At 50.8% G+C, this 25,916-nt stretch overlaps 1 protein-coding gene across 2 annotated transcripts; it reads right to left on the reverse strand.

Moving 5' to 3' along the window:
• Positions 1–1,335: 1,335 nt before the first annotated feature.
• LOC132592832 (zinc finger protein 420-like) lies at positions 1,336–24,346 on the reverse strand. Of its 2 annotated transcripts, none has more exons than XM_060280476.1 (4): positions 24,118–24,346; positions 19,895–20,068; positions 5,790–5,963; positions 1,336–4,814 (listed from the first exon to the last, which is right to left on the reverse strand). In XM_060280476.1, the coding sequence occupies exons 2-4, from the start codon at positions 20,025–20,027 to the stop codon at positions 2,632–2,634; spliced, it is 2,490 nt and encodes an 829-aa protein (XP_060136459.1). In that variant the 5' UTR covers positions 20,028–20,068; positions 24,118–24,346; the 3' UTR covers positions 1,336–2,631. The 2 variants fall into 2 exon arrangements, with proteins under 2 accessions (XP_060136459.1, XP_060136458.1); XM_060280475.1 differs by having other exon boundaries at positions 1,340–4,814; positions 22,704–24,338.
• Positions 24,347–25,916: the final 1,570 nt, after the last annotated feature.

Genomic DNA, 25,916 nt, shown 5'->3' on the forward strand with positions numbered 1-25,916 from the left:
AAAACAATTCAACTTACGGTATCAACAATCCGAAGAACTTGAAATAGAAATAACATCTTTGGCAATACATTCACCTTTATAGCTGATATATGGCCCATCAAAGATAATTTCAACCTTAACCAAATGCCCAAATCCCTTTGAATTTCATTCCATAACTTATCATAATTGTCTTTACACAAATTCAATTTTTTCGCTGTCATATTTACAACAAGATACTTCACCCTTTTCACACATTTCAAACCAGTGGTTTCCTCTAATGCACATCTTTCCTGTATTGTTAGATTTTTCTCTTAACACTTTGGTTTTACTCTTATTCAATTTGAAACCTGCAACTTTTCTGAACTCTTGTATTATTATGACAGAATTACAAGCCTGGTAGATGAAGGGAACGCTGTGGATGTAGCCTATCTTGATTTCAGCAAGGCCTTTGACAAGGTGCCCCATGATATTCTTGTAAAGAAGCTGGTAAAATGCGGGCTAGACAATGCTACCATTCAGTGGATTTGTAACTGGCTGGCTGACCGAACACAAAGGGTGCTCTTCAATGGCTCCTCCTCATCCTGGAGAGTAGGGACTAGTGGGGTGCCACAGGGTTCTGTCTTGGGTATTTTTATAAACGACTTGGATGATGGGCTTGAGGGCATCCTGAGCAAGTTTGCAGACGACACCAAATTGGGAGGTGTGGCGAATACCCCAGAGGACAGGATCACACTTGAAAATGACCTTAACAGATTAGACAACTGGGCCAAAGCAAACAAGATGAATTTTAACAAGGAGAAATGTAACGTAATACACTTGGGGGGGAAATTGAAAGGTACAAATACAGGATGGGAGACACCTGGCTTGAGAGCAGTACACGTGAAAAGGGTCTAGGAGTCTTGGTAGACCACAAACTTGACATGAGTCGACAGTGTGATGTAGCAGCTGAAACAACCAATGCAATTCTGGCTCCATCAATAGGAGTATAGCATCTAGATCAAGGGAAGTAATAGTACCACTGTATTCTGCTCTGGTCAGACCTCACCTGGAATACTGTGTCCAGTTCTGGGCATCGCAGTTCAAGAAGGATACTGACAAGCTGGAACGTGTCCAGAAGAGGGCAACCAAAATGGTCAAAGGCCTGGAAACGATGCTTTATGAGGAACGGCTTAGGGAGCTGGGTATGTTTAGCCTGGAGAAGAGAAGGTTAAGGGGTGATATGATAGCCATGTTCAAATATATCAAAGGATGTCATATAGAGGAGGGAGAAAGGTTGTTTTCTGTTGCTCCAGAGAAGCGGACACGGAGCAATGGATTCAAACTACAAGAAAGAAGATTCCACCTAAACATTAGGAAGAACTTCCTGACAGTAAGAGCTGTTCGGCAGTGGAATTTGCTGTCAAGGAGTGTGGTGGAGTCTCCTTCTTTGGAGGTCTTTAAGCGGAGGCTTGACAGCCATACGTCAAGAATGCTTTGATGGTGTTTCCTGCTTGGCAGGGGGTTGGACTGGATGGCCCTTGTGGTCTCTTCCAACTCTATGATTCTATGATTCTATGAACTGCAAGAAGGCGATTGACGTTCGGGTCCCCTCCTGCAATTTTTCCAAATCTGATAATTTAACTGATTAAATTTCTGTGACTCTTGTTTGCAAACTTGCAACCTCTATTTTTATCTCTTGCAGATCCTTTTTTAAAGTCCCAAAATCTTTTCTAAATTCTTGCAGACCCTTAGTATTTGCTTTAACCTCTGTGGCAAGGCTCTGTAAACTTTGTCTATTTTCTTTCATAAATTCCAATATCATTTCCCTGCTGGGAACTCAGACTTTCAAGGTCGAAGATAACTTTTGTAATCCAAACAATCAGGGACAAGGCTGGGAACCAGCCTCTCTTTCACTTTCCGCAGGGCAGGATTTAAAACACTTTCATTCTCGCATTGTTACGTCACAATGGCTTCTCACTGTCTGACGCTCTCAAAACCCGAGCAGCTTCTCAAAGACCTTTCAACCTTCTAAAATCTTGAAATTTATTTACAAATCCTCCCCCCCCATCTCCTCTTCTAAGGGGAGGTTCAATATTCTTACGCTTAAAACGTCTTCCAATATTTTCTCGGCTTAGGTAATATCTTCTGCTCTCCAATACTATCAGCAGAAAGGGGCTGACTTCCGTTTTAAAACCCCTATTCTGTATCCAAATTCTCTCAAATTAGCCAAATAAGCCAAATGTCAAAAGTACTCACGGCACATTCCTTTAATATCTTTTTTTTCCTTTAAAAGAATTGACCGCTATTGCCACTCAGTCCTGCAGCTTCGCGCTGTCAAAGGAAGCAATTTGCCCGATGCGCTACAGCTCTGACCCCCTCGCTCTCGGGGGCTCAAAACAGAGCCTTTCTGGGGAGCAGAAGCCCACAATCCACGCTGCCGGAGGTCCAGATCCCCAAAAGGCTTGTTTTGGGGTTTCTAAGGGGATCTGTTGCGCTGAAGCGGTATCCCCAGCCTTTGATGCACCGGGGTTCATTCCGACAAGCTCACTCCTGACAATAATGGCTGGGTGATCGACCAGGAGAATGCCTTTCTATGGGTCGATAAATGATATGATATATATGATACAAATGTGATAAAGAGTATTTTAAAATATTCTCCCCCATTCACTTTTCTTATACAATTGTGTTTTGTAAGGGTTGTTTAATAATTTCCCCTTTTTCCTTTTCCTTTTTTGGTTTTCCCTTTGTATGAATTCGTTGATGGGAAGTGAGATCACCACTTTGACGAAATCTCTTTCCACATTCCAAGCACAAATATGGTTTCTCCCCTGTATGAATTCTTTGATGCGTAGTGAGATTGTTCCTGAACCTGAAGCTCTTTCCACATTCCATGCACTGATATGGTTTCTCCCCTGTATGAATTCTTTGATGGGAACTGAAATGGCTACTGTCAGTGAAGCTCTTTCCACATTGCAAGCACAGATATGGTTTCTCCCCTGTATGAATTCTTTGATGGGAAGTGAGACTCTGCCTGAAAGTGAAGCTCTTCCCACATTCTAAGCACTGATAGGGTTTCTCCCCTGTATGAATTCTTTGATGGGAAGTGAGCTTAGCCCCCTCCCGGAAGCTCTTTCCACATTCCGAGCACTGATAGGGTTTCTCCCCTGTATGAATTCTTTGATGCAAAGTGAGACTCTGCCTGAAAGTGAAGCTCTTCCCACATTCCAAGCACTGATATGGTTTCTCCCCTGAATGAATTCTGTGATGGGCAGTGAGATAGAATCCATGACTGAAGCTCATTCCACATTCCAGGCATTGATATGGTTTCTCCCCTGTATGAATTCGTTGATGGGAAGTGAGATCGCCACTTTGACGAAATCTCTTTCCACATTCCAAGCACAGATATGGTTTCTCGCCTGTATGAATTCTTTGATGCGTAGTGAGACTTTGCCTGAGCCTGAAGCCCTTTCCACATTCCATGCACTGATAGGGTTTATCTCCTGTATGAATTCTTTGATGGGAAATGAGACTATCCTTCCGATTAAAGCTCTTTCCGCATTCTAAGCACTGATAGGGTTTCTCCCCTGTATGAATTCGTTGATGGGCAGTGAGAGTCACCCTCTGACTGAAGCTCTTTCCACATTCCAGGCATTGATATGGTTTCTCCCCTCTATGAATTATTTGATGGGAAATGAGAGTATCCTTCCGATTGAAGTTCTTTCCACATTCCAGGCATTGATAGGGTTTCTCCCCTGTATGAATTTGTTGATGGGAAGTGAGATGGATCCGCTGACTGAAGCTCTTTCCACATTCCAAGCACTTATAGGGTTTCTCCCCTCTATGAATTCTGTGATGGGAAGTGAGAGTATTACTGTGACTGAAGCACTTCCCACATTCAAAGCACTGATAGGGTTTCTCCCCTCTATGAATTCTGTGATGGGAAGTGAGATGGATCCGCTGACTGAAGCTCTTTCCACATTCCAAGCACTGATATGGCTTCTCCCCTGTATGAATTCTTTGATGAGAAGTGAGACTATGCCTGAGTCTAAAGCTCTTCCCACATTCGAAGCACTGATAGGGTTTCTCTCCTGTATGAATTCTTTGATGGGAAATGAGATTATCCTTCCGATTAAAGCTCTTTCTGCACTCTAAGCACTGATAGTGTTTCTCATTTGTATGAATTCGTTGATGGGAAGTGAGACTATGCCTGAGACTAAAGCTCTTCCCACATTCGAAGCACTGATAGGGTTTCTCTCCTGTATGAATTCTTTGATGGGAAATGAGACTATCCTTCCGATTAAAGCTCTTTCCGCATTCTAAGCACTGATAGGGTTTCTCCCCTGTATGAATTCGTTGATGGGAAGTGAGATTGCTACTTTGCCTGAAGCTCTTTCCACATTCCAAGCACTGATAATGTTTCTCCCCTGTATGAATTCTTTGATGGGAAGTGAGACTATTACTGTGACTGAAGCTCTTTCCACATTCAAAGCACTGATAGGGTTTCTCCCCTGAATGAACTCTTTGATGGGAAGTGAGATCACCACTTAGAGTAAAGCTCTTTCCACATTCGAAGCATTGATAGGGTTTCTCCCCTGTATGAACTCTTTGATGGGAAGTGAGATGGCTAAATTGACTGAAGCCCTTTCCACATTCCCAGCACTGATACAATTTCTCCCTACTCTTTATTCTTTCGTGTGAAGTGAGGCTATCCCTCTCTACGAAGCTCTTTCTTTGACGGTAGGTGGACTGGGAGCTCTGACGGATGTTCTCTCCACACTCTGAATATTTATACGACTTCTCTGCTATGTGGATTCTGTTGTGGTCCCCCTTGTTTCTCCCTTCCAATTCTTCACCATCTGCAATGAAGAGGGAAGCTAATTAGAGCCTCAGAAAGAAATGGCACTCCAGATTATTGAACAAACTCCCCCACCCCCACACCACCTCACAGCGAGACTTGAGAGTGCAGTTTTGGCCTCAAGCGGACATCCTTGAAGTCTAACTTAATGTCATTGTTGATGTGTGGCATCTTCAACCCCCCAGCATTCCGGAGCGGCTGACTCTCTTGAAACCAGTGGGGTGACACTGCCAGCATACTGTGACAGGGGCGCAGATGACACGGAACCATAAAACCCACCAGCTGACCCCTCCCCCAGCAATGCACTGCCATGTTAGCGTAAATCATGCTAACTCTGCATCGCTGCCCCGGACCCCAACCCCACTCAGAAAGAAGAGGACATCGTTCACATCCATTATTGAACAAAGTTAATAAATGCTTGTGATAGAGAAAGAACTGGAGAGAGTTAGATGTGAGGCCTTACTATAGTTTTCACTGCCTTTGTTGGCTGGTATTAACTGACATACTGCTTGGTTTTTATCTGGGATAGATTTTGCTTGGCTCAATCCTGGAATCCACTCCATCTCCAAGGTCAGTCAAATGCAGGCAGAAGCCAAAACAACAGACATCACAGAAGTTACTTCAACTTCCCTAAAAGCTCTGAAGCCAACATTTAAGAAGGTCTGGGAGGTTCAGACAAGTCAAGTCAAGGCATGACAGGATGAAGAACATTCACAGAGGAAACAGTTGATATCCCTCCATTGAGAGATCACAGTGGGGATATTAGAATCCCAGACGCTGTTGGTCTCCATCCAAACACTGGAGGTGCAGGAAGACAGGTGCAGGCAAGCAGGCAGGTGGAGCCACCCAAAAAGGTCTTCCCTTCTCCATCTCCATCTGCCTGCCTTCCTCCCCCCCCACCCCAAATCTGAGCAAGCCCCAATACCTCTCTGGCTCCATCCATCCATGTCCCCATCTCCACTCCCCTGGAACTCACCAGATCTCTCGGAGGTCCCTGGGAGGGAACGCTCAGAGGTTGTGGGGAGGGATGCGGGAGACAACCTGACCAGGTCAACCGTCCATCTTCCCCCTTCCATCCTCGCTAGCTTTGCAGGATCCGTCTCTTTCATCCTTCCTGAGGAGTCGAGGAGCCAAAACAAGCTGCAGGGTCCTGGGAGAGAGGAAGAAGCAAAGGGAGCGTCAGAGGCCCTGCAGGGATTCTCCTGCCCTAGATATTCTCCTGCCCCTGGAGAAGCACAAATGGGGCAGCCCTTTCCCAACAGAAGCCCTATTTCTAAACATCTCCAGTGGTTCCAATTTCACCTGTTGGCTCCTCAACCCATTTCGTAAGGCTGGCATGGTCTGCACAGTAGTGACCAGAGAGTGGATCCCATTGAACTCAGTGGGATTATGGACAGAACTTGGTGTAAAAACCCGTCACCATCCTGTCTCTAAGCCTGAAAACTGCAACCCCAGAGCATGGGCAGAAAACAGACGAGTAGCTATTACATGTAGGTGCCTCCATGCTAGCTGCTTTATACGGAGAGCCCTCTTGAGCTCTCTTATTGCAAGACAGGCAGATGTTGTGGCCATATTTGCCTATGTCAGGGGTTGCATGGGGACCAAATCTGTATGTGGAAGCAGAGGAGCTGGTGATGCCACATTTTTGAAGTTTCATGAGATGAATACACTCCTCCTCCTTAGATGTTGTCTGTACACCATCTTAGATACACCATATTCGCAAGTCTCCAGTTTCAAAATGTGGCCCCCACCCAGGCATGGAAGCCATCAAAGTATAGATCTTCCACATGTCCTAAATCTGTCGTGTTCTTAAGAACACCAGGCATTCATACCCTTTAAATCTCCAGAGGTGAGCTTTACAGTCCTCTTGTGACAAGATTCCCAAAGGCTTAGGGTAGCTTCATAGAACTAGCCTCTTTTGAGATAGCAGCAATTTCCATTTCTTGTTTATCAAAACCCACAGACACTGCTAGATTTTGTCCAGAAGGTTTTACAAGTACAGTGGTACCTCGGGTTATGAACGCTTTGGGTTACGTATTTTTGGGTTCGAAGTATTGTAACCCAGACGTAAGTAACCTGAGCTCTCGCAGGCCTCGCCGCTGCCCGGAGTGAAGCCTGGACATCAGTGGGGTCTGCAGAGCCTCCGTGTCTGGGCTCCAGCTGCGGGAGCGCTCGGAGATCGCCTGGTTTCCCCCGCTTTTGCGTGTCAGCGACGGGATGCCACCGCCGCAACTCGGAAGAGCGGGGGGGTAGCCCGGTTTTGCAAGAGTAGGCTTGGTAGGCTTCCTTCCTTCCCTCTCTCTCTCCCTCTCTCACCCTGTGCTCCCTGACTTGGGGGTCTTCCCCCAATGCATGATCTGAACAGGGGGCCCCATGCAACCTCCCTCCACCCCTGGGACCCCATTCTCCCCATTGCACCTTGAGGGGGAAGAGAGAGGAGACTCACCGAGGAAGCTTTTGCAAAGGAGAGAGAAGAAAGAAGCCTCCTCTCTGCTTGCAGGAAGGGAGGTGGGAGGGAGGGAATACGGCCAGGGAGGACCTTCACCCCCTTCACTTCCTGTCCTCTCTAGGACAGGAAGGAAAGACGAAGCTGAGGAGGGAGGACGCATGTTGCTCAGGGCAGCCCCTCCCTCTGGGCTCTTCCCAGTTAAAAGCAAGAGGGACCCCGCCATCCTTTCCCTGTGTTTCCTGCCAGAAAAACAGTTTATACTGGGCTCCAAGAATCACCTTCTCCATTCCACAGCTGGCCCTTTCAGATTCCCCTTGGCCTCTTCCTCTCCTTGGCCCCACTTTCCTGAGGGAGGTTTCCTCCCGAGTTTCCCTCTTGGCTGCTCCCCCTCCCAGCTTCTCCTTCATTTCTTCTTCCTTCTCTTCTTCTTCCTCTTTCCCCCCATTGTTTGGGGGCAGCTGGATTTCCCATCCCCATGGTCAGGCAGGCCCAGGAGGAACCACTAAGGCGACAGGGCCAGAAGAAGGCATTTCCTGCCCTTTTCTGAAAGAGGCGGAAATGTCAATTTGTTTCTTCTGGAAGCCCCAGCCGCTCCGAGCCATGGCTCCCTGTGGGCCTCCACCACCAGGTGCCCCACTGAAACCTTTTTCTTTTCTGGTGACAACAGCACCTCCTAAAGGAAGAAATGTATCTTGTTCTTGCATTGCAGAGTTCAGTTTGTAACTTAGGACTTGCTTGTCTTATCTTAAAATATTTTAATCATCATGTTAAAATAAAACATTCCATGATCTATTTTTTATTTTTTTCAATTTTTCAGAAAAACAAAAAAAGGAATCAGGAAGAAAACGGAACAAAACAATTTTTTCCTGATTTTTTTTCATTTTCTGGGCCTTCACATCTCTACCCCTTACATCCAACTTCTACCTAAATATATTCACAAACCTGCGCCAGAGAATTGTAGAGTAGGAAGGGACCCCTGAGGGCCAGCCAGCCAGCCCCCTGGGGCAATGCAGGAATCTCAACTAGACCATCCCTGACTGATGGCCATCCAGACTCTGTTCTTTTTTTTTAAAAAAAAATGTTTTTTATTTACTTCAATCTTTAAAACCATACAAAGGAATCATGAGTCATCATTTACAAAATAATAGAAAAAAAAGATGAGAAAGCAAAACGACAGCAAAGTCAACCATGACATGTCCTAGTCTATACACAAATTTTCTCCTCTAAATAAAAAATAGAAAAGGAAAAAAGCAGAAGAAAAAAGAAAAAAGAAAATCTATACATATATAGTAAAACACAAAAAATAACAACGATTTTCCAATCATATCCTATGCAATTTATATTAATCCATTGTAAGGGACAAGAGATACAGGCAGGTCCCTCCCATTCTGCACACCAGCTCATCGCCCAGCGCCAGTAGTAGCAGGGAGGGGGATAGTTCAAGCGGTGACTCAGGAAGTGGGGTCCGAGGCTCAGGCAGATTCAATGTCACCACCATCTCAGACCCCCCCATCGTGCTGGGAATGAGCTGGCTGGCGCGCCACGACCCGTCCATCAGTTGGCACCAGAGATGCATCACGTTCGGGTCTGACTTTTGCCTGGAACATTGCATGCAGCGCCAACAAGGGGAGGGGCCACCGATAGCCACGGTGGCCACCATGCACGTCAAGGGGGGGGAGGCGATCCCCAAACCGTATTGGGACGTGCAGGAGGTCTTTAGCGAAGCAGAGTCCGACCACCTGCCCCCGCACAGGCCATTTGACTGCCAGATCAACCTGGTGCCAGGGGCCACACTGCCCCCAGCGAAGCTATACTCCATGTCGGATCAGGAACTGGAGGATCTGCGGGCGTTCATTGACAAGAACCTCAAGAGGGGCTTCATCAGAGAAAGCAAGGCAGCAGGGGGCAGCCCGGTTTTCTGGGTGGACAAGAAAGACATGTCACAGCGCCGCCTGGTGGTGGACTTCAGATGGCTCAACAGGATGACGGAACCGGTGGCCTTCCCAATGCCCAGAGTGGACGATCTGCTGACAGCGGCACGCAGGGGCAAGATCTTTACCAAGCTCGACCTGCGGGGGGGCGTACAACTTGATCAGGATCCGGGAAGGCGATGAGTGGAAAACCACGATGTTCACGCCTCTGGGTTCTTTTGAATATCTGGTGATGCCCTTTGGTTTGCAAGGGGGCTCAGCTTGCTTCCAGGCCTTCATGCACCACGTCCTGGGGTCCCTCCTATTCAAGAACTGTTTGGTCTTTTTAGATGACATCCTTATTTACTCCAATGACCCTGTGCAGCATGTGAAGGATGTCAGGGAGGTCTTGCAGCGCCTGAAGGAGCACCACCTGTATGTGAAGCTGGAGAAATGCAGGTTTCACACCAAGGAGGTGGACTTCCTGGGGTACAAGCTGTCAGACAAGGGGCTAGCAATGGACAAGGACAAGGTGCAGGCCATCCTGGACTGGCACAGCCCCAGGACTCGCAAGGACGCCCAACGCCTACTGGGCTTTGTCAACTTCTACAGGAAGTTCATCAAGAACTTCTCCCGTGTCACGGCTCCCATCACAGACTGCCTGAGAGGCAAGCAGAAGTTCAGGTGGACACCGGAGGCGCAAGCAGCTTTCGAGAGCCTCAAGAGGGTGTTCGCCTCCGACCAGAACTTGTTCCACGTGGTGCAGGATGCACCCCTGCGCGTCGAGACCGACGCTTTGGACAGAGCGGTGGGCGCAATCCTGCTGCAACTGGATGCCAACAGAGAGTGGAGACCCTGTGCCTTTTTCTCCAGGAAGCTGACCCAGCCCGAGCGCAACTACACGGTTTTCGACAAGGAACTTTTGGCGATCCACGCTGCGTTTAAACACTGGCGCCACTTCCTGGTGGGCGCCAAGCACCCCATCCAGGTGTGCACGGACCATAAAAACCTGGAGTTCTGGAGAACGGCCAGGGTGCTCAACCAGCGGCAGATACGGTGGGCAGAGTTCTTCTCGCACTTCAACTTCTCCATCCACTACATACCGGGAGAGCAGAATGTCAGGGCGGATGCCCTCTCCCGCAAACCAGAGTACATGGAGGAGGAGTTGCCACCCGCGCCCAGGCACATTTCCCCCCCGTCGGCATGGACGTGCGGGGCAGCAGTGGTCAGTGCAGCAGAACTCACCGCACTGACGGCAGGGGATGAGTTCACCACCCGCATCTTCCGAGACCTGCAAGGGGGGAGGGGGACGGCGAAGGACTTTGAGGAACGGAGGGGGCTACTCTTTTATAAAGGAGCCCTGTACCTGCCCACCACACAGCTCAGACGTAAGGTCCTCCAGCAGATGCATGACAACCCGACGGCCGGCCACTTTGGTAGGGACAAAACCACACACTTAGTCATGAGACACTTTTGGTGACCGGGGGTGAGGGAGGACATTCAGGACTATGTGAGAGGCTGTGATACCTGCCAGAGGGCCAAGGTGGTCAGAGCAGCATCGGCAGGGTTGCTGGAGCCCCTGCCCACCCCCCGCAAACCGTGGGAGGTCCTCTCCATGGACTTCATCACCGACCTGCCTTCATCCAGGGGCAAGACAGCAGTGTTGGTGGTGGTGAACCTCTTCACCAAGATGTGTCACTTCATACCCTGTGCGAGGGCTGTCTCGGCGGAAGAGACAGCCAAACTGTTCGTGGACCACGTTTTTCGGTTGCACGGATTGCCCTCGAGGGTTATATCAGACAGGGGGCGCCAATTTGTTTCCAGGTTCTGGCGCAGGCTCATGAACCTGTTGCAGGTGGAAGTCAGCCTTTCCACGGCAAGACACCCGCAAACCAACGGACAGGCGGAGCGGGCCAACGCTATTCTTCAGCAGTACCTGAGGTGTTATGTCAGCCAGCGACAAACAGACTGGGTAGATCGCCTGCCGCTGGCAGAGTTCGCCTACAACAACGTGGTGCACGTCTCCACAGGGGTGTCGCCCTTCAAGGCCAATTACGGGCGGGACCTCAGATCGTTCCCGGGGAGGGAATGGGAGGAGGAGGAGGAGGGGGTCCCGCAGCAGAGGATTGGGGCAGAGGAACTGGAGACGGTGCATCAGCAACTCAGAGAACACTTGGAAAGGGCCAAGGCGGCGTACAAGGAGGGGGCGGATCGCCATCGGAGACCCGGGGAGGTCATCAGGGTGGGCGACAGGGTGTGGCTGTCTTCAGAGGGGCTTCCAACCAGGGGGAGGTGCAAGAAGTTAGCGCCCAGACGTCTGGGACCCTTTAAGGTCACTCAGCAGGTCAATCCGGTAGCTTTCAGGCTGGAGTTACCGGAATCCATGAGGGTACACCCAGTGTTCCATAGGTCGTTGCTGTCACCCTACAAGGAAAGCACCAGGTTCACCGACAGCAACCAGCCCATAGAGGGGGGGGGAGGAACAGGGATATGCGCAGCAACTCAATGAGGCCACGGAAATTCTGGATTCCAGGTGGGGGGGACAGAGGGCTGGAGTATCTCATGGCGTGGGAAGACACCTTGCCGTCACAAAATGAGTGGGTGCCGGCCACGGAGATACAGGAAGAATTCCTAGTGGAAGAGTTCCACGCTCTCTTCCCTCACAGACCCAAGCCCTGGCAAAGGGACAGGGAAGGGGAGGGGGAGGCACCCTCAGGAGGGGAATCCGGGAGCAGATCCCCATGGAGATGGGAAGCGGGTTTTGAAGAACCTGAAGAAGTATGGTTTTACCAAGAGACGGGCACGTCAGAGTCCGTAGAGGACTGGGGACAGATTTTCACTCCCACCAGCTCTGATGCCACAGACTTTTGGGGCTTTCAGTCCTCCCAGGGAGAAGGGGGAAAGTCTCCAGACTGGGGGGAGATTTTCACCCCCACCAGCTCCGATGCCACGGACTTTCTTGGCTTCCAATCGTCCTCGGCTCCCTCGGAGCCCTCAGGAAGGGGGGGAGGGGAGCCTGGGGGGTGGATGTGAGGGACAAGAGATACAGGCAGGTCCCTCCCATTCTGCACACCAGCTCATCGCCCAGCGCCAGTAGTAGCAGGGAGGGGGATAGTTCAAGCGGTGACTCAGGAAGTGGGGTCCGAGGCTCAGGCATGGTAGCGGAGCCCCTGCCCAGTGGGAGACGGGAAGTGGGAAGCAAGGGAGGAAGGCCCATCCCACCAACCCCAGAATTGCGCCGGAAACGGCGGGGGTGGAGATTCAGTATCCCGAGACTATTTTGCTGGAAGAAAACGCGCAAACATCCATTCGGAGGTTCTGACTCCTGACTGACAACATGTACATAGCACTGCTCTGCACTGTAAATACTCAGCACCAATAAAATTATGAAAAGGCAACGAGTGGAAGAGTCGTTACTCTAGAGTAGCCGCTAACGCCCCTGTGACATCCATCTTATTATACACAGAAAGTTCACCTCTGTTTTTCTCCTTTTATTTTCCAGCAGGTTCAGTTCCAATCTGCCTTCATGATCTTATTACTTTACTCATTGATATATAATTGTCAAAAATCCTCCATTCCTTTTTTCTTTTTTGTTTTGTTTGTCCTCTAATTCTCCCGGTGGCCCTGGCTAGCTGTGAATATTCCTTCATTAAAATTTGCCAATCTGTTACATTGGGTGTTGTCACAGTGGCCGGAGCGGACTACTTCAGAGTAACGACGCTACGCAGCTCTGCATTTTATTCTTTTATTGGTGCTGCGTATTTACAGTGCTTAAGTCATTGCTATTTACACGGAGTGATGTGGTCAGTCGGTTTCAGAACCTCCTAATGGCTTTTGGCGCGTCTTTCTCCAACACAAAAGCTTTGGCAGACCCATCCTCTTTCCCCTCCTCTTTCTGCGTAATTCCGGAGTTGGGGGGATGGGTCTCCCGCCCTTATTCGCCCCTTCCTGTCCCACCTGGGACCCTGGCTCCTCTACCTTGCCTGAGCCTCAGACACGACTTCCTGCTTCCCCACTGGAATCGGAACTCTCTCTGCTTCCCCCTGTGCTCGGGGATTGGCTTGAACTCAGGAGGGGAGGGACTTCGCGATATCCCGTCCCTCACATCCACCCCCCTCCCAAGCTCTCCTTCACCCCTCCCCAGGTCCCCCCCAGGTGTCGGTGACGACTGGAAGCCTAAGAACTCAGTGCTTTCCGAGCCCGTTGGTGTGAACACCTCCCCCCAGTCCTGCAAGCCCCCCCCTTCCGCCTGGGAGGACGGGAATCCCAAAAAGTCTGTGGCGTCAGAGCTGGTGGGGGTAAAAATGTTCTGCCAATCTGCTCCTTCCTCTGACTGGGTGGATCTCGGTGACACCCATACCTCATCCTCTGGTTCCTCAAACTCCGCTTCCCAGCGCCATGGTGAACTGCTCTCCCGTGCTTCCTCCCCCTCCCCCTCCCTTTCCATGTGCCAGGGCTTGGGTCTATGGGGAAAGAGGGCGTGAAATTCTTCTACCAGGAATTCCTCCTGTATCTGAGTGGCTGGGACCCATTCATTCTGGGACGGTGGAGCATCCTCCCATGCCATGAGGTACTCCAGTCCCCCCACCCCCCACCTTGAATCCAGGATGGCTGTGGCCTCATTGAGTTGCTCCCTGCCTTCCCTCTCCCCCCCTCCCTCAGGGGTTTGTTCGCTGTCTCGGAGCCTGCTGCTTTCCCTGTACGGCGACAGCAGCGATCTATGAAACACTGGGTGCACCCTCATGTCCTCTGGCAGTGCCAGCCTGTATGCCACCGGGTTGACCTGTTGCGTGACCGTGAAGGGGCCCAACCTTCTGGGCGCCAGCTTTTTGCATCGCCCTCTGATGGGAAGGCCCTCCGAGGACAACCAAACTTTGTCCCCCACCCTAATGACCTCCCCCGGTCGCCTGTGGCGATCTGCCCCCCTCTTGTACGCTTCCTTGGCTCTCTCCAAGTGTTCTCTGAGCTGCTGGTGCACCGTCTCCAGTTCCTCTGCCCAATCCTCAGCCTGTGGGCCTTCCTCCTCCTCCTCCCCCTCCCTCTCTGGGAAAGATCGGAGGTCACGCCCGTAATTGGCCTTAAAGGGCGACACCCCTGTGGAGACGTGCACCGCATTGTTGTAGGCAAATTCTGCCAGTGGCAGGCGATCCACCCAGTCCGTTTGCCTCTGGCTGCCGTAACATCTCAGGTACTGCTGCAGAATGGCGTTGACCCTCTCCGCCTGTCCATTGGTCTGCGGGTGTCTAGCCGTCGACAAGCTGACCTCCACCTGCAGGAGGTTCATGAGCCGCCGCCAGAACCTGGAAACAAATTGGCGGCCACGATCCGAAATAACCCTTAAGGGTAATCCATGCAGTCTGAATACGTGATCCACAAACAGTTTGGCTGTCTCTTCTGCAGAGACCGCCCTGGCACACGGTATAAAATGGCACATTTTGGACATGAGGTCCACCACCACCAACACTGCGGTCTTGCCCCTGGAAGAAGGCAGATCTGTGATGAAGTCCATGGACACCACTTCCCACGGCCTGTGTGGCGTGGCTAAGGGCTCCAGCAATCCCGGTGGCGCTGCTCTGACCACCTTTGCCCGCTGGCAGGTGTCACAGCCCCTTACATAGTCTCGAACATCTTCCCTCACCCCTGGCCACCAGAAGTGTCTCATGACTAGGTGAGTGGTTTTGTCCCTCCCAAAATGACCCGCCGTTGGGTTGTCGTGCATCTGCTTGAGGACCGTACGTCTAAGCTGGGTGGTGGGCAGGTACAGTGCACCTTTGTAGAAAAGCAGCCCCCTGCGTTCTGCAAAGTCTTTTGCCTGCTCCCCCCCCCTCTCAGTTCTCTGAAGATGCGGTTGGCAAATTCATCCGCTGCCGTCAGTGCTGTGAGTTCTGCCTCGCTCACCACTGCTGCTCCGCAGGACCATGCTGGCGGGGGGAAAATGTGCCTGGGTGCCGGTGGCGCCTCCTCCTCCATGTACTCTGGCTTGCGGGAGAGGGCATCCGCCCTGACATTCTGCTCTCCCGGGATGTAGTGTATGGAGAAGTTGAAGTTCGAGAAGAACTCTGCCCACCGTATCTGCCGCTGGTTGAGCACCCTGGCAGTTCTCCAGAACTCCAGGTTTTTGTGGTCCGTGCACACTTGGATGGGGTGCTTGGCGCCCACCAGGAAGTGTCTCCAGTGCTGGAACGCAGCGTGGATCGCAAGAAGTTCCCGATCAAACACCGTGTAGTTTCGCTCTGGCTGGGTCAACTTCCTGGAGAAGAAGGCACAGGGTCTCCACTCTCTGTTGGCGTCCAGTTGCAACAAAATGGCGCCCACAGCTTTATCAGAAGCATCTGTCTCCACGCGTAGGGGCGCGTCCTGAACCACGTGGAACAGGTTCTGGTCTGAGGCGAACACCCTCTTGAGGCTTTCGAACGCTGCTTGCGCCTCTGGTGTCCACCTGAACTTCTGCTTGCCTCTCAGGCAGTCAGTGATGGGAGCCGTAACGCGAGAGAAGTTCTTGATGAACTTCCTGTAGAAGTTGGCGAAGCCTAGTAGGCGTTGGGCATCTTTGCGCGTCCTGGGGCTGTGCCAGTCCAGGATGGCCTGCACCTTGTCCTTGTCCATCGCCAGCCCCTTGTCTGACAGCTTGTAGCCCAGGAAGTCCACCTCCTTGGTGTGAAACTTGCACTTCTCCAGCTTCACATACAGGTGGTTCTCCTTCAGGCGCTGCAACACCTCCCTGACATCTTTCACATGCTGCACTGGGTCATTGGAGTAAATAAGGATGTCATCCAGGAAGACCAAGCATTTCCTGAAGAGGAGGGACCCCAGGACGTGGTGCATGAAGGCCTGGAAGCATGCTGAGCCCCCTTGCAACCCGAAGGGCATCACCAGATATTCAAAAGAGCCCAGAGGCGTGAACATCGTGGTTTTCCATTCATCGCCTTCCCGGATCCTGATCAAGTTGTACGCCCCCCTCAGGTCTAGCTTGGTGAAAATCTTGCCCCTGCGTGCCGCTGTCAGGAGATCATCCACTCTGGGCATGGGGAAAGCCACTGGCTCTGTCACTGAATTCAGTCGTCTAAAATCCACCACCAGACGGCGCTGTTGCGTGTCTTTCTTGTCCACCCAGAAGACCGGGCTGCCCCCTGCTGCCTTGCTTTCTCTGATGAACCCCCGCTTGAGGTTCTTGTCGATGAAAGCGCGCAGATCCTCCAGTTCCTGGTCTGACATGGCGTACAGCTTGGCTGGGGGTATAGTTGCCCCTGGCACCAGGTTGATCTGGCAGTCAAAAGGCCTGTGTGGGTGTAGGTGGTCGGACTCCGCTTCGCTGAAGACCTCCTGCAGGTCCCAGTACGGCTTGGGTATCGCCTCACCCCCTTTGACGTGCATGGTGGCCACCGTGGCTATCGGAGGCCCCTCCCCTGGTTGGTGCTGCATGCAATGTTCCAGGCAAAAGTCCGATCCAAAAGTGATGCATCTCTGGTGCCAACTGATGGAGGGGTCGTGGCGCGCCAGCCAGCTCATGCCCAAGACGATGGGGGGGTCTGAGATGGTGGTGACGTTGAATGCCAGTGTCTCTGAGTGCCTTCCCACCGTCATTTTCATGGGGGGGGTTTGATGAGTGATGGCCCCTCCCAGCAGCTCTCTGCCGTCAATGGTCGCCACGTGCAGAGGAAAATCCAGCTGCAGAAGCTGGATCTGGTGCTCTTCTGCAAAGTTCCTCGAGAAGAAGTTCGCTGACGCCCCACTGTCAATTAAGGCGAGGACTGTCAGGGGATAGCCATTTGGGAGCGTGAGCGTCACTTCTAGAACCACTCCTGCTCTGGGAGGGGTGGGCTGGCTCTGCTCCTCTCTGTGCGGGTGGGTGGGCTGGGGCTGTTGTCTGCTGACAGTGCCTGGCTGCCGCCCCTTGTCTCCTGCAGCCAGGCTTTCCCGTTTCCCTGCTGTGGTGCTGCGTCAGTGGGGGAGGGCACAACCGTTCCCGCCTTTCCTTGCCACTCCCTGCGATGTGGGCAGTCTCTGACGAGATGCTGGGGGGAGTTGCAGAGAAAGCAATTCCCACCCCTTCCCTCCTTGCGTCTTGGCGCCGCTGGGGTTTGAAAAGCCCCCCCGCGCGCGCTATCAATCTGCATGGGTTCCTGGTCCTGACTGGCCCCAGGCGTGGCTTGAAAGGGTTGTTGGGGGGGTGGCTTCTCCTGCGACCGTGGGAACCAAGCCCGCTTTGCGCGCGTTGCTTGCTTGTCGCTCCACCGGGATTCCTGTCTCACCCCCACCGCCAGAGCCGCTTTGCTCAGCTGATCCATATTACTGGGCTTTGGACCTCTCGAGAGCTCATCCTTCACCTCCTCATGCAACCCCAAGTAGAACGCCGCTTGCATTGGGGGTGACCCTAGTTCCCACCCCAATCTGTGCACCAGCATGGTGAATTTCGCCCAATACGCGCGAACTGTCATATTTCCTTGGCGTAAATTGTGAAGTTCCTCCTTAGTCTGGTCCATATGACTATCGGACGAATACATCGTTTTCAAACCTTCTAGAAATAGTTTGACATTCTTCATGCAAGGATTCTTTGTTGCAATTAACGGTCTTAGCCACTCCCTGGCTGCCCCGGTAAGGTGCTCCACATTAAACGCTACCCTGTGCTCATCATCAGGGAACTCATCGTGGTGCAGCTCAAGAGCATACACAATCTCAGTCTCAAAGCCCTGATATTCCTTCGGGTCTCCATTAAACTTGCTTACTAGCGTCCCGGCTCTCCTTCCTGGCAGCACTTGGACTTGGGGTGCCCCTCCCGCCTTGTTTTTCTCTGCATCCAGCTTGTTTTGGAGGTCTACCGCCACCGCCCTTAATTCCTGCTCTCTTTCCTGTAGCGCTCTCACCTGTTCCGCAAGTTGTAGCCGGTCGTCCTGGACCTTCTTAGTCTCTTCTTTAGCTGCCTTCAATTCCCCCTGCGCCTGCAGCGACAGCTGCTGCAGTTCTTGCTGGGCTTGCTCCGCTATCTGCCGCCATCTCTCCCCCTCTGACACGCTCATCCCGGCAACTCCAAAGTAGCCCAAAAAGGATTAGGAGGTTGCTGTCACAGTGGCCGGAGCGGACTACTTCAGAGTAACGACGCTACGCAGCTCTGCATTTTATTCTTTTATTGGTGCTGCGTATTTACAGTGCTAAAGTCATTGCTATTTACACGGAGTGATGTGGTCATTCAGTTTCAGAACCTCCTAATGGCTTTTGGCGCGTCTTTCTCCAACACAAAAGCTTTGGCAGACCCATCCTCTTTCCCCTCCTCTTTCTGCGTAATTCCGGAGTTGGGGGGATGGGTCTCCCGCCCTTATTCGCCCCTTCCTGTCCCACCTGGGACCCTGGCTCCTCTACCTTGCCTGAGCCTCGGACACGACTTCCTGCTTCCCCACTGGAATCGGAACTCTCTCTGCTTCCCCCTGTGCTCGGGGATTGGCTTGAACTCAGGAGGGGAGGGACTTCGCGATATCCCCTGTCCCTCACAGGTGTGTTCTTACTTTTCCAGTTTCTTGCGATTAAAACTCTCGCAGCTACGATGCCATACATAAGTAATATTCTGGACCCAAATGCACATGTGGTGGAAATGTGCAGAGATAAGTAAATATTGGAATAACACCTATGAAGAGTTAAAGAAAATGTTGAAATGTAAGATTACAAAAAAACAGAAATGTTCCTACTAAATATAATACCAGAAGAATTAAAAAGTGCAAACATCCAGACTCTGTTCTAAGGCCCTTCTTTGCATGTCTTCTCCATGAAAGGTCTGGATGGTGGCAACACAAAAACGGACCTTTTCTGCAGTGGTTCCCCATTTGTGGGATAGGTGTAAGATGCTGAATCTGTCTTGCTCCGGTGAGCAACCTGGCCACTGAATTCTGCACCAGCTGAAATTTCCGAACCGTCTTCAGAGGCAGCCTCTGAAGGGGGGGGGGCTGTCCACTGTCCCTCAGACTTTGTGGGGGGCCGGAATATATTTTGAAAAAAATATGAACGAATTCCTATGCCCCACAAATAACCCAGAGATGCATTTTAAATAAAAGGGCACATTCTACTCATGTAAAAATATGCTGATTCCCGGACCTTCCGCGGGCCAAATTTAGAAGGCGATTGGGCCGCATCCAGCCCCCGGGCCTTAGTTTGGAGATCCCTGAGTTAGGCTATCCTTGTCCAGCTAGGGGCGTAGCTGGGCCACCAGGCAAAGATGATGGAAGGCACTCTGGGCAACTGAGGCAGCCTGAGCCTCGAGCGACAGCAAAGGATCCCCAAGCTACGAACCTGCTCCTTCAGAGGAAGTGTAACCCCATCATGATCAGGTGACCTCCCAGCCATCTGGTCTAGGGAACAAACCACTAACAGAGCCTCAGTCGTATCTGGATTGAGCTTCCGTTTGTTGGCTCTCATCCAGTCCATTACCAAGGCAGGAGACTGGTCCAGCACTTCCACCGCCTCACCTGCAGATGTCAAGGAGAAATGGAGTTGACTGCTGCCAACTGCTGCCAATACATTGCGGTGGCCAGGGAGCTGTGATGTATTCCTAGCTCAAATTGCCTGCAGTTGACAAAGGCACAGGCAGGCAGGCAGGTGGAGGAGCCCGAAAAGGTGCTCCCCTTCTCCATCTCCATCCGCCTGCCTTCCTCCCCCACCCCCAAGCTGAGCAAGCCCCAATACCTCTCCAGCTTCATCCATCCACGTCCCCATCTCCACTCCCTTGGAACTCACCAGATCTCTCTGAGGTCCCTGGGAGAGAACGCTCAGAGGTTGTGGGGAGGGATGCAGGAGACAACCTGACCAGGTCAACCGTCCATCTTCCTCCTTCCATCCTCGCTAGCTTTGCGGGATCCGTCTCTTTCATCCTTCCTGAGGAGTCGAGGAGCCAAAACAAGCTGCAGGGTCCTGGGAGAGAGGAAGAAGCAAAGGGAGCCTCAGAGGCCCTGCAGGGATTCTCCTGCCCTAGATATTCTCCTGCCCCTGGAGAAGCACAAATGGGGCAGCCCCTTCCCAAAAGAAGCCCTATTTCTAAACATGTCCAGTGGTTCCAATTTCACCCGTTGGCTCATCACCCCACTTCGTAAGGCTGGCATGGACTGCACAGTAGTGACCAGAGAGTGGATCCCATTGAACTCAATGGGGCTTATGAACAGAACTTGGTGCCAAAATCAATCACCATTCTGTCCCCAGGCCTGAAAACTGCAACCTCAGAGCATGGGCAGAAAATAGACAAGTAGCTATTACATGTATGTGCCCCCATGCTATGTGCTTTGTATGGAGAGCCCTGTTGACGCTCTTTGAGTTCTCTCATGGCAAGCCAGGCAGATGTTGTGGCCCCATTTGCCTCTGTCTGGGGTTCCATGGGAACCAAATCTGTATGTGGAAGCAGAGGAGCTGGAGATGCCATGTTCTTGAAATATCATGAGACAAATACACCACTCCTCCTTATTGTCTGTGTTTATACACCATCTTCACAAGTCTCCAGTCTCAAAATGTGGCCCCCACCCTGGCATGGAAGCCGTCAAAGTATAGATCTTCCACATGCCCAAATCTGTAGTGTTCTTAACAACACCAGGCATGCAGACCTTTTAAATCTCCAGAGGTGAGCTTTGTGCTCCCCTTGTGCCAATATTCCCAAAGGCTTAGGGTAGCTTGATAGAACTAGCCTCTTTTGAGATTGCACCAATTTCCATTTCTTGTTTATCAATTCCCACAGACTCTCTGCTAGATTGTTTTTCTAGAAGGTTTTACAAGTACCTATCAGGATGGGAAGGATTTTCTTACAGTCAGCCAAAAAGGATTTTATGCGTTCCATGTCCTCTGTTAATAGTACAAGCCACCCAATGACTGATAATCCCTCATTTGTCCCAGAAGGTTGGGAGAAGGAGTCTTTTATAGTTCATCTACTTGTTTATCCTGAATAGGGGAGAGACATGTTTTGTTGCATCTGGGACAGAGGTCCGGTTGTGCTGCTGCAGATGCAAAAGGGCTTTTCTTCTCCCCGTGCTCCTCCCATGTGCAAATGTTCCCATCTGGCTACAGCCTCTGTTAACAAATGTGATTTATCCCCAGATTTGAAGGGGGTTTCTTTGCAAGCCCAGTTTTTCTTGACCCAAAGCCCCCTCCCCAAAAAGGAAGGCAGCATCTGGATCCCAAGTAAGAAGAGAGCTGAAGACCTGCAAACACCCCCTCCCTGGCTAGGCAGAGAGGACAGGGGGGGACCCTCTGCTCCCTGACTTGGGGGTCTTCCCCACCAGGCATGATCTGAACAGGGACCCCCCTTGCACCACCTGGCAGGTCAGATGGTACCTGGAAAGGAAAATTTCCTGTCATCTTCCCCCCAACATTAATTTTTTGTTTTGTTTTTTGCTTGCAAAAATGTTTTGACTATTTCATATTTTCTTGCAAAGGAATGTGGATTCTGGGCCTCTGATAACAAGTAGGCCACTGGGGACAGATACTGAAATCTACAGGATGGGTTGTGTTTTGGCTTGTGTTGTTTTATTTTTATTATAGTTTATTTAATAAAATTTATTTTTAAAAAATCTGCAAAACAAAAAATTAAAACCGATGAAAATTATTTCAATTTCGTAAGCTCCAGAGAAGCGAACACGGAGCAATGGATTCAAACTACAAGAAAGAAGATTCCACCTCAACATTAGGAAGAACTTCCTGGCAGTAAGAGCTGTTCAGCAGTGGAATTTGCTACCAAGGAGTGTGGTGGAGTCTCCTTCTTTGGAGGTCTTTAAGCAGAGGCTTGACAGGCATATGTCAAGAATGCTTTGATGGTGTTTCCTGCTTGGCAGGGGGTTGGACTGGATGGCCCTTGTGGTCTCTTCCAACTCTATGATTCTATGATCTGGGTAAGCTTGCCTAAACAAGAATGCTTTTAGCAGGTGCCTAAAGAGTCTAGCAAAGGCACGTGCTTTATTGCAAGAGGCTAGGAGTTCCAAAGTGCAGGTGCTGCCACACTAAACAATGCAGTACAGATATTGTGTGGAATCTGTAGTAGTGCTTGAAACTACTGAAGGGGAGGTTTTTTTCCTTTTCCTTTTATTCATTAAAAAAAATTTCAAACAGACAACAAAAAGAAAATTGTGCAGGAGAGAAAAAAATTACATAAACACTTCTATCAAATTCACAATTCTCTTTACATTTTCCTCTTCCTTTATCTACTATTATTATTGTTACAAATTTTCCGTATCGATACTCTCCCCAATCCCTCCCCCCTGCTCCCCCTCACCCATGCGTGATCTCCATATCTAATTACTTAATCATTAGTTGTGTTAAATATTAATAAATTTATCAACAATTATTTGTTAATGTCTCATTCTTATTTCCCCCTGCACGTTTTACATCAAATCCATCAAAATATCAATTCCAGAGCAGTGAAATCCCAATAAATAAAAATGAAATGAAATTCCTATAAATAAAACCTGCCCCCCCCTTCTGAAGGGGAGGTTTTATTTATGGGGATTTCATCATGCTCTGTATTATCTGAAAAAGAAAACATTTATTTAAAAAGCAGGACTCTACTCACAATCTACTCGCCTGAGAGTCTCATCAGGATTAGTGGGACTTCTTCCCGAGCCAACGGTGCATAAGATGAGCTACAATCCTATGCACCCCTTGCATCTAACTTCTACCTAAAAAATCTTCACAAACCTGCACCAGAGAATTGTAGAGTAGGAAGGTACCCCTGAGGGCCATCTAGCCAACCCCCTGGGGCAATGCAGGAATCTCATTGGATGGTGGCAACACAAAAACGGGACCTTTTCTGCAGTGGTTCCCCATTTGTGGGATGCTCTCCCAAGGGAGGCTTGCCTGGCACCTTCCTTACATCTTGAGGTGCCAGGCAAAAACATGTCTCTATAACTGGGCCTTTGGCTGGTTAACATTCTATGGCCTTTTAAATATGTTTGTGGGAGGAGAGATCATTGGTTTGCCTTTGTCCTTGTTTTATTATGCATTTTGTGTTCTAATTTTGCATTTTTATGTTGTGGATCGCCCTGTGAACTTTGAATGAGGGGCAGGATACAAATTTAATATAATAATAATAATAATAATAATAATAATAATAATAATAGCAGGGGTGCCAATTTGAATAAAATATTAGGGGGGAGCAGGCATTGGGCATAGCCAGGATTTATGTTAAGGGGCAGAATCTCAGTTAATTAAGGGTTTAATTCTCCCCATTGGAAGCCCATGGACCCAAGTAATCCCCGCCCTGAAAAACTGATCACAAGATGCACACACCATTTGAATGGCAATGCCCATTAAATTGGGGGGGAGGTGGCCTCAAATATTTCATGGGAGAAGCAAAGGGACCTCGATGTCCTGGGGTTATGCGATTCTGAGAGGAAGAGAATCAGAATTTGTTGCTCTCTCTCCCACCTCCCCCCCCCCCTTTTGGGCTGAGTTCTACATCCTCCTGGGAGGCAGAAATCCATCAGGTGGGGAGGATTTCCCGTCAATGTTGTTGCTGGGATGTTTGCAGTGACTGTGAGCTTCCATTGAATCCATTGCTTTGAAGTCATTTCTGCACCAGGCAAATAAAATTTTAGCCCCCCAATTACACACACACACACACACACACACCTGTATTTTGCCCAACCAAAGCAGAGGAACAAAGCAGCAAAAGGCACTTTATGACCTCCAGGCTAGGACGGAGCGAGGCGGGGAGCGCTTCCCTCCACCACCGGGCGCCCCCCTTCCTTCCCCGGCTTGTTTTGGCCTCCTTGATCCCTCGTGTTATCCCGAATTACGCTTCCTTTTCTCCCCCCTTTCCAGCCTCCTCCTCTCCGCCCCTTTCGCCCAAACTCCTCAAGCGACGCCTCCAATTTCTCCCCTTCGCTGCTGATCTGAACAGGGACCCCCATGCACCCTCCCTCCACCCCTGGGACCCCCTTCTTTCTCCCCATTGCACCCTCAGGGGGAAGAGAGAGGAGACTCACCGAGGAGAGAGAAGAAAGCAGCCGGAAGGGAGGGAGGGAATTTGGCCAGGGAGGACTTCACCCCCCCTTCACTTGCTGTCCTCTCTAGGAATCCAGCTCTGCTCCTTTTAACCCTTGCAAAGCCGAGGGCACCGAGCCCGCTCCTCCCTCTCCCTTCCTGCCGATTTCCTGCTTCTGCGCCTGCGCTCAAGGGGCTGCCCCCCCCCTTTCCTCCATCTTTCTCCCTGTGCAAAGGATTCTGCCCCACATCTAAGCAGACTAACCGCAAGGGAGACGGGGTGGCCATTGGGGGGGTGACCTTGGCTCTCCCCCTCCCCCAAAATAGAGGCTGCTGGATCCCAAAGAAAGGCTGGGATGGAGAAGAGGCGAAAATCTGCCTAGTGGCAGGAGGTGTCTTGGGCTCAGAAATGGCTCCATCAAGACACCCCTTGGGGGGGAAACCCTCCAGCTCAGCTAGGTGGGGGGGGGAGGATGGAGGGGGGCTTTCCAGACAGGAGATCCCTCCCCTCCTGGAAATAATCTCCTCCCCCCCCCAAGCGGATTTTCCTGCTTCTGCAGCCGCTTTTCATCCCAGGAACTAAGAGACAGAGGAGGAAGTGCCCCATGCAAGGAATGAAACGCACACACGATGGGGGGGGATGTGGAAGCCCCCCTCCCCGTAAAATCCCCACAGGCAGGAAAGAGGAAGCTGGGGAGGGAGGGAGGACGCATGTTGCTCAGGGCAGCCCCTCCTTCTGGGACTCTTCCCAGTTCAAAGCAAGAGGGTTCCCTGCCATCCTTTCCCTGTGTTTTCAGCCAGAAAACCAGTTTCTACTGGGCTCCCAGATCCATCTGACCCCATTTCCCACCCCACAACGGGGCTGGAACAATCAGAAGCTTCTCCATTGCACAGCTGACCAATCCCCTTTCAGATTCTCCTTGGCCTCGTCCTCTCATTGGCCCCACTTTCCTGAGGGAGTTTTCCTCCTGAGTTTCCCTCTTGGCTACTCCCCCCCCCAGATTCTCCTTCATTTCTTCTCTCCTTCTCTCTCTCTCCCCCCCCCCCTCTGCACATTGTTTTGGGGCAGCTGGATTTCCCACCCCCATGGTCAAGCAGGCCCAAGAGGACCCCAGTGAGGCGACAGGGCAAGAAGATGGTGAGGCAAGTGGGCCTAGAAAAGGGGGGCTTAGAAACCTATATGTAGGGCCTTATGAAAAGCCACTAGGCCTCAGCCATCATGCCTTTTCCCAGTATTCATGCGTTCCAAGAGACCAGAGGCTTTTTTGTCAGGAACCATGCCAATGGAGATCAAGAAGACAAACAGACCACTATTTATGAATGCCACAACTGCTGCCAGGATTCTAATTGCGAAAAATAGGAAAGTGTAAAAAATTTATGTTCAAAATAGTACAATTGGTAAAGTTGGAAGGCTTTTCTTTATCTATCTATCTATCTATCTAATGTAGAGGGTGCATGTTTGTGCAAACGAACCTTTCTCCACAACCACTTACCTGATCGTCCCCAACTTTGCCCACAACATCGGGAGTGCGTGTGAGTGTGTCTCTATCCACTTTCATTGTCCCTACACACACCTAGGACAGGTAGAAACTTTGATTTCTGTACCAAAAAATTGCCCCCTCCAGTGGACATCCAACAAACAACATTCAACATGCTGCCAAAATCCCGCCCACTCTCCATCCACCCCAACACCCAGCCCAACCAGGAGACTAGACCTCTGCCAGGGACCAGGCCACCCTAGCAGTAGACCGCTCCCCAAGGACCCCCTCCAGACACAGAGGTACCTGTCCCTTCAGTAGCC

Source organism: Zootoca vivipara, chromosome 12 (genome assembly GCF_963506605.1).
Source record: "Zootoca vivipara chromosome 12, rZooViv1.1, whole genome shotgun sequence".
NCBI lineage: Eukaryota > Metazoa > Chordata > Lepidosauria > Squamata > Lacertidae > Zootoca > Zootoca vivipara.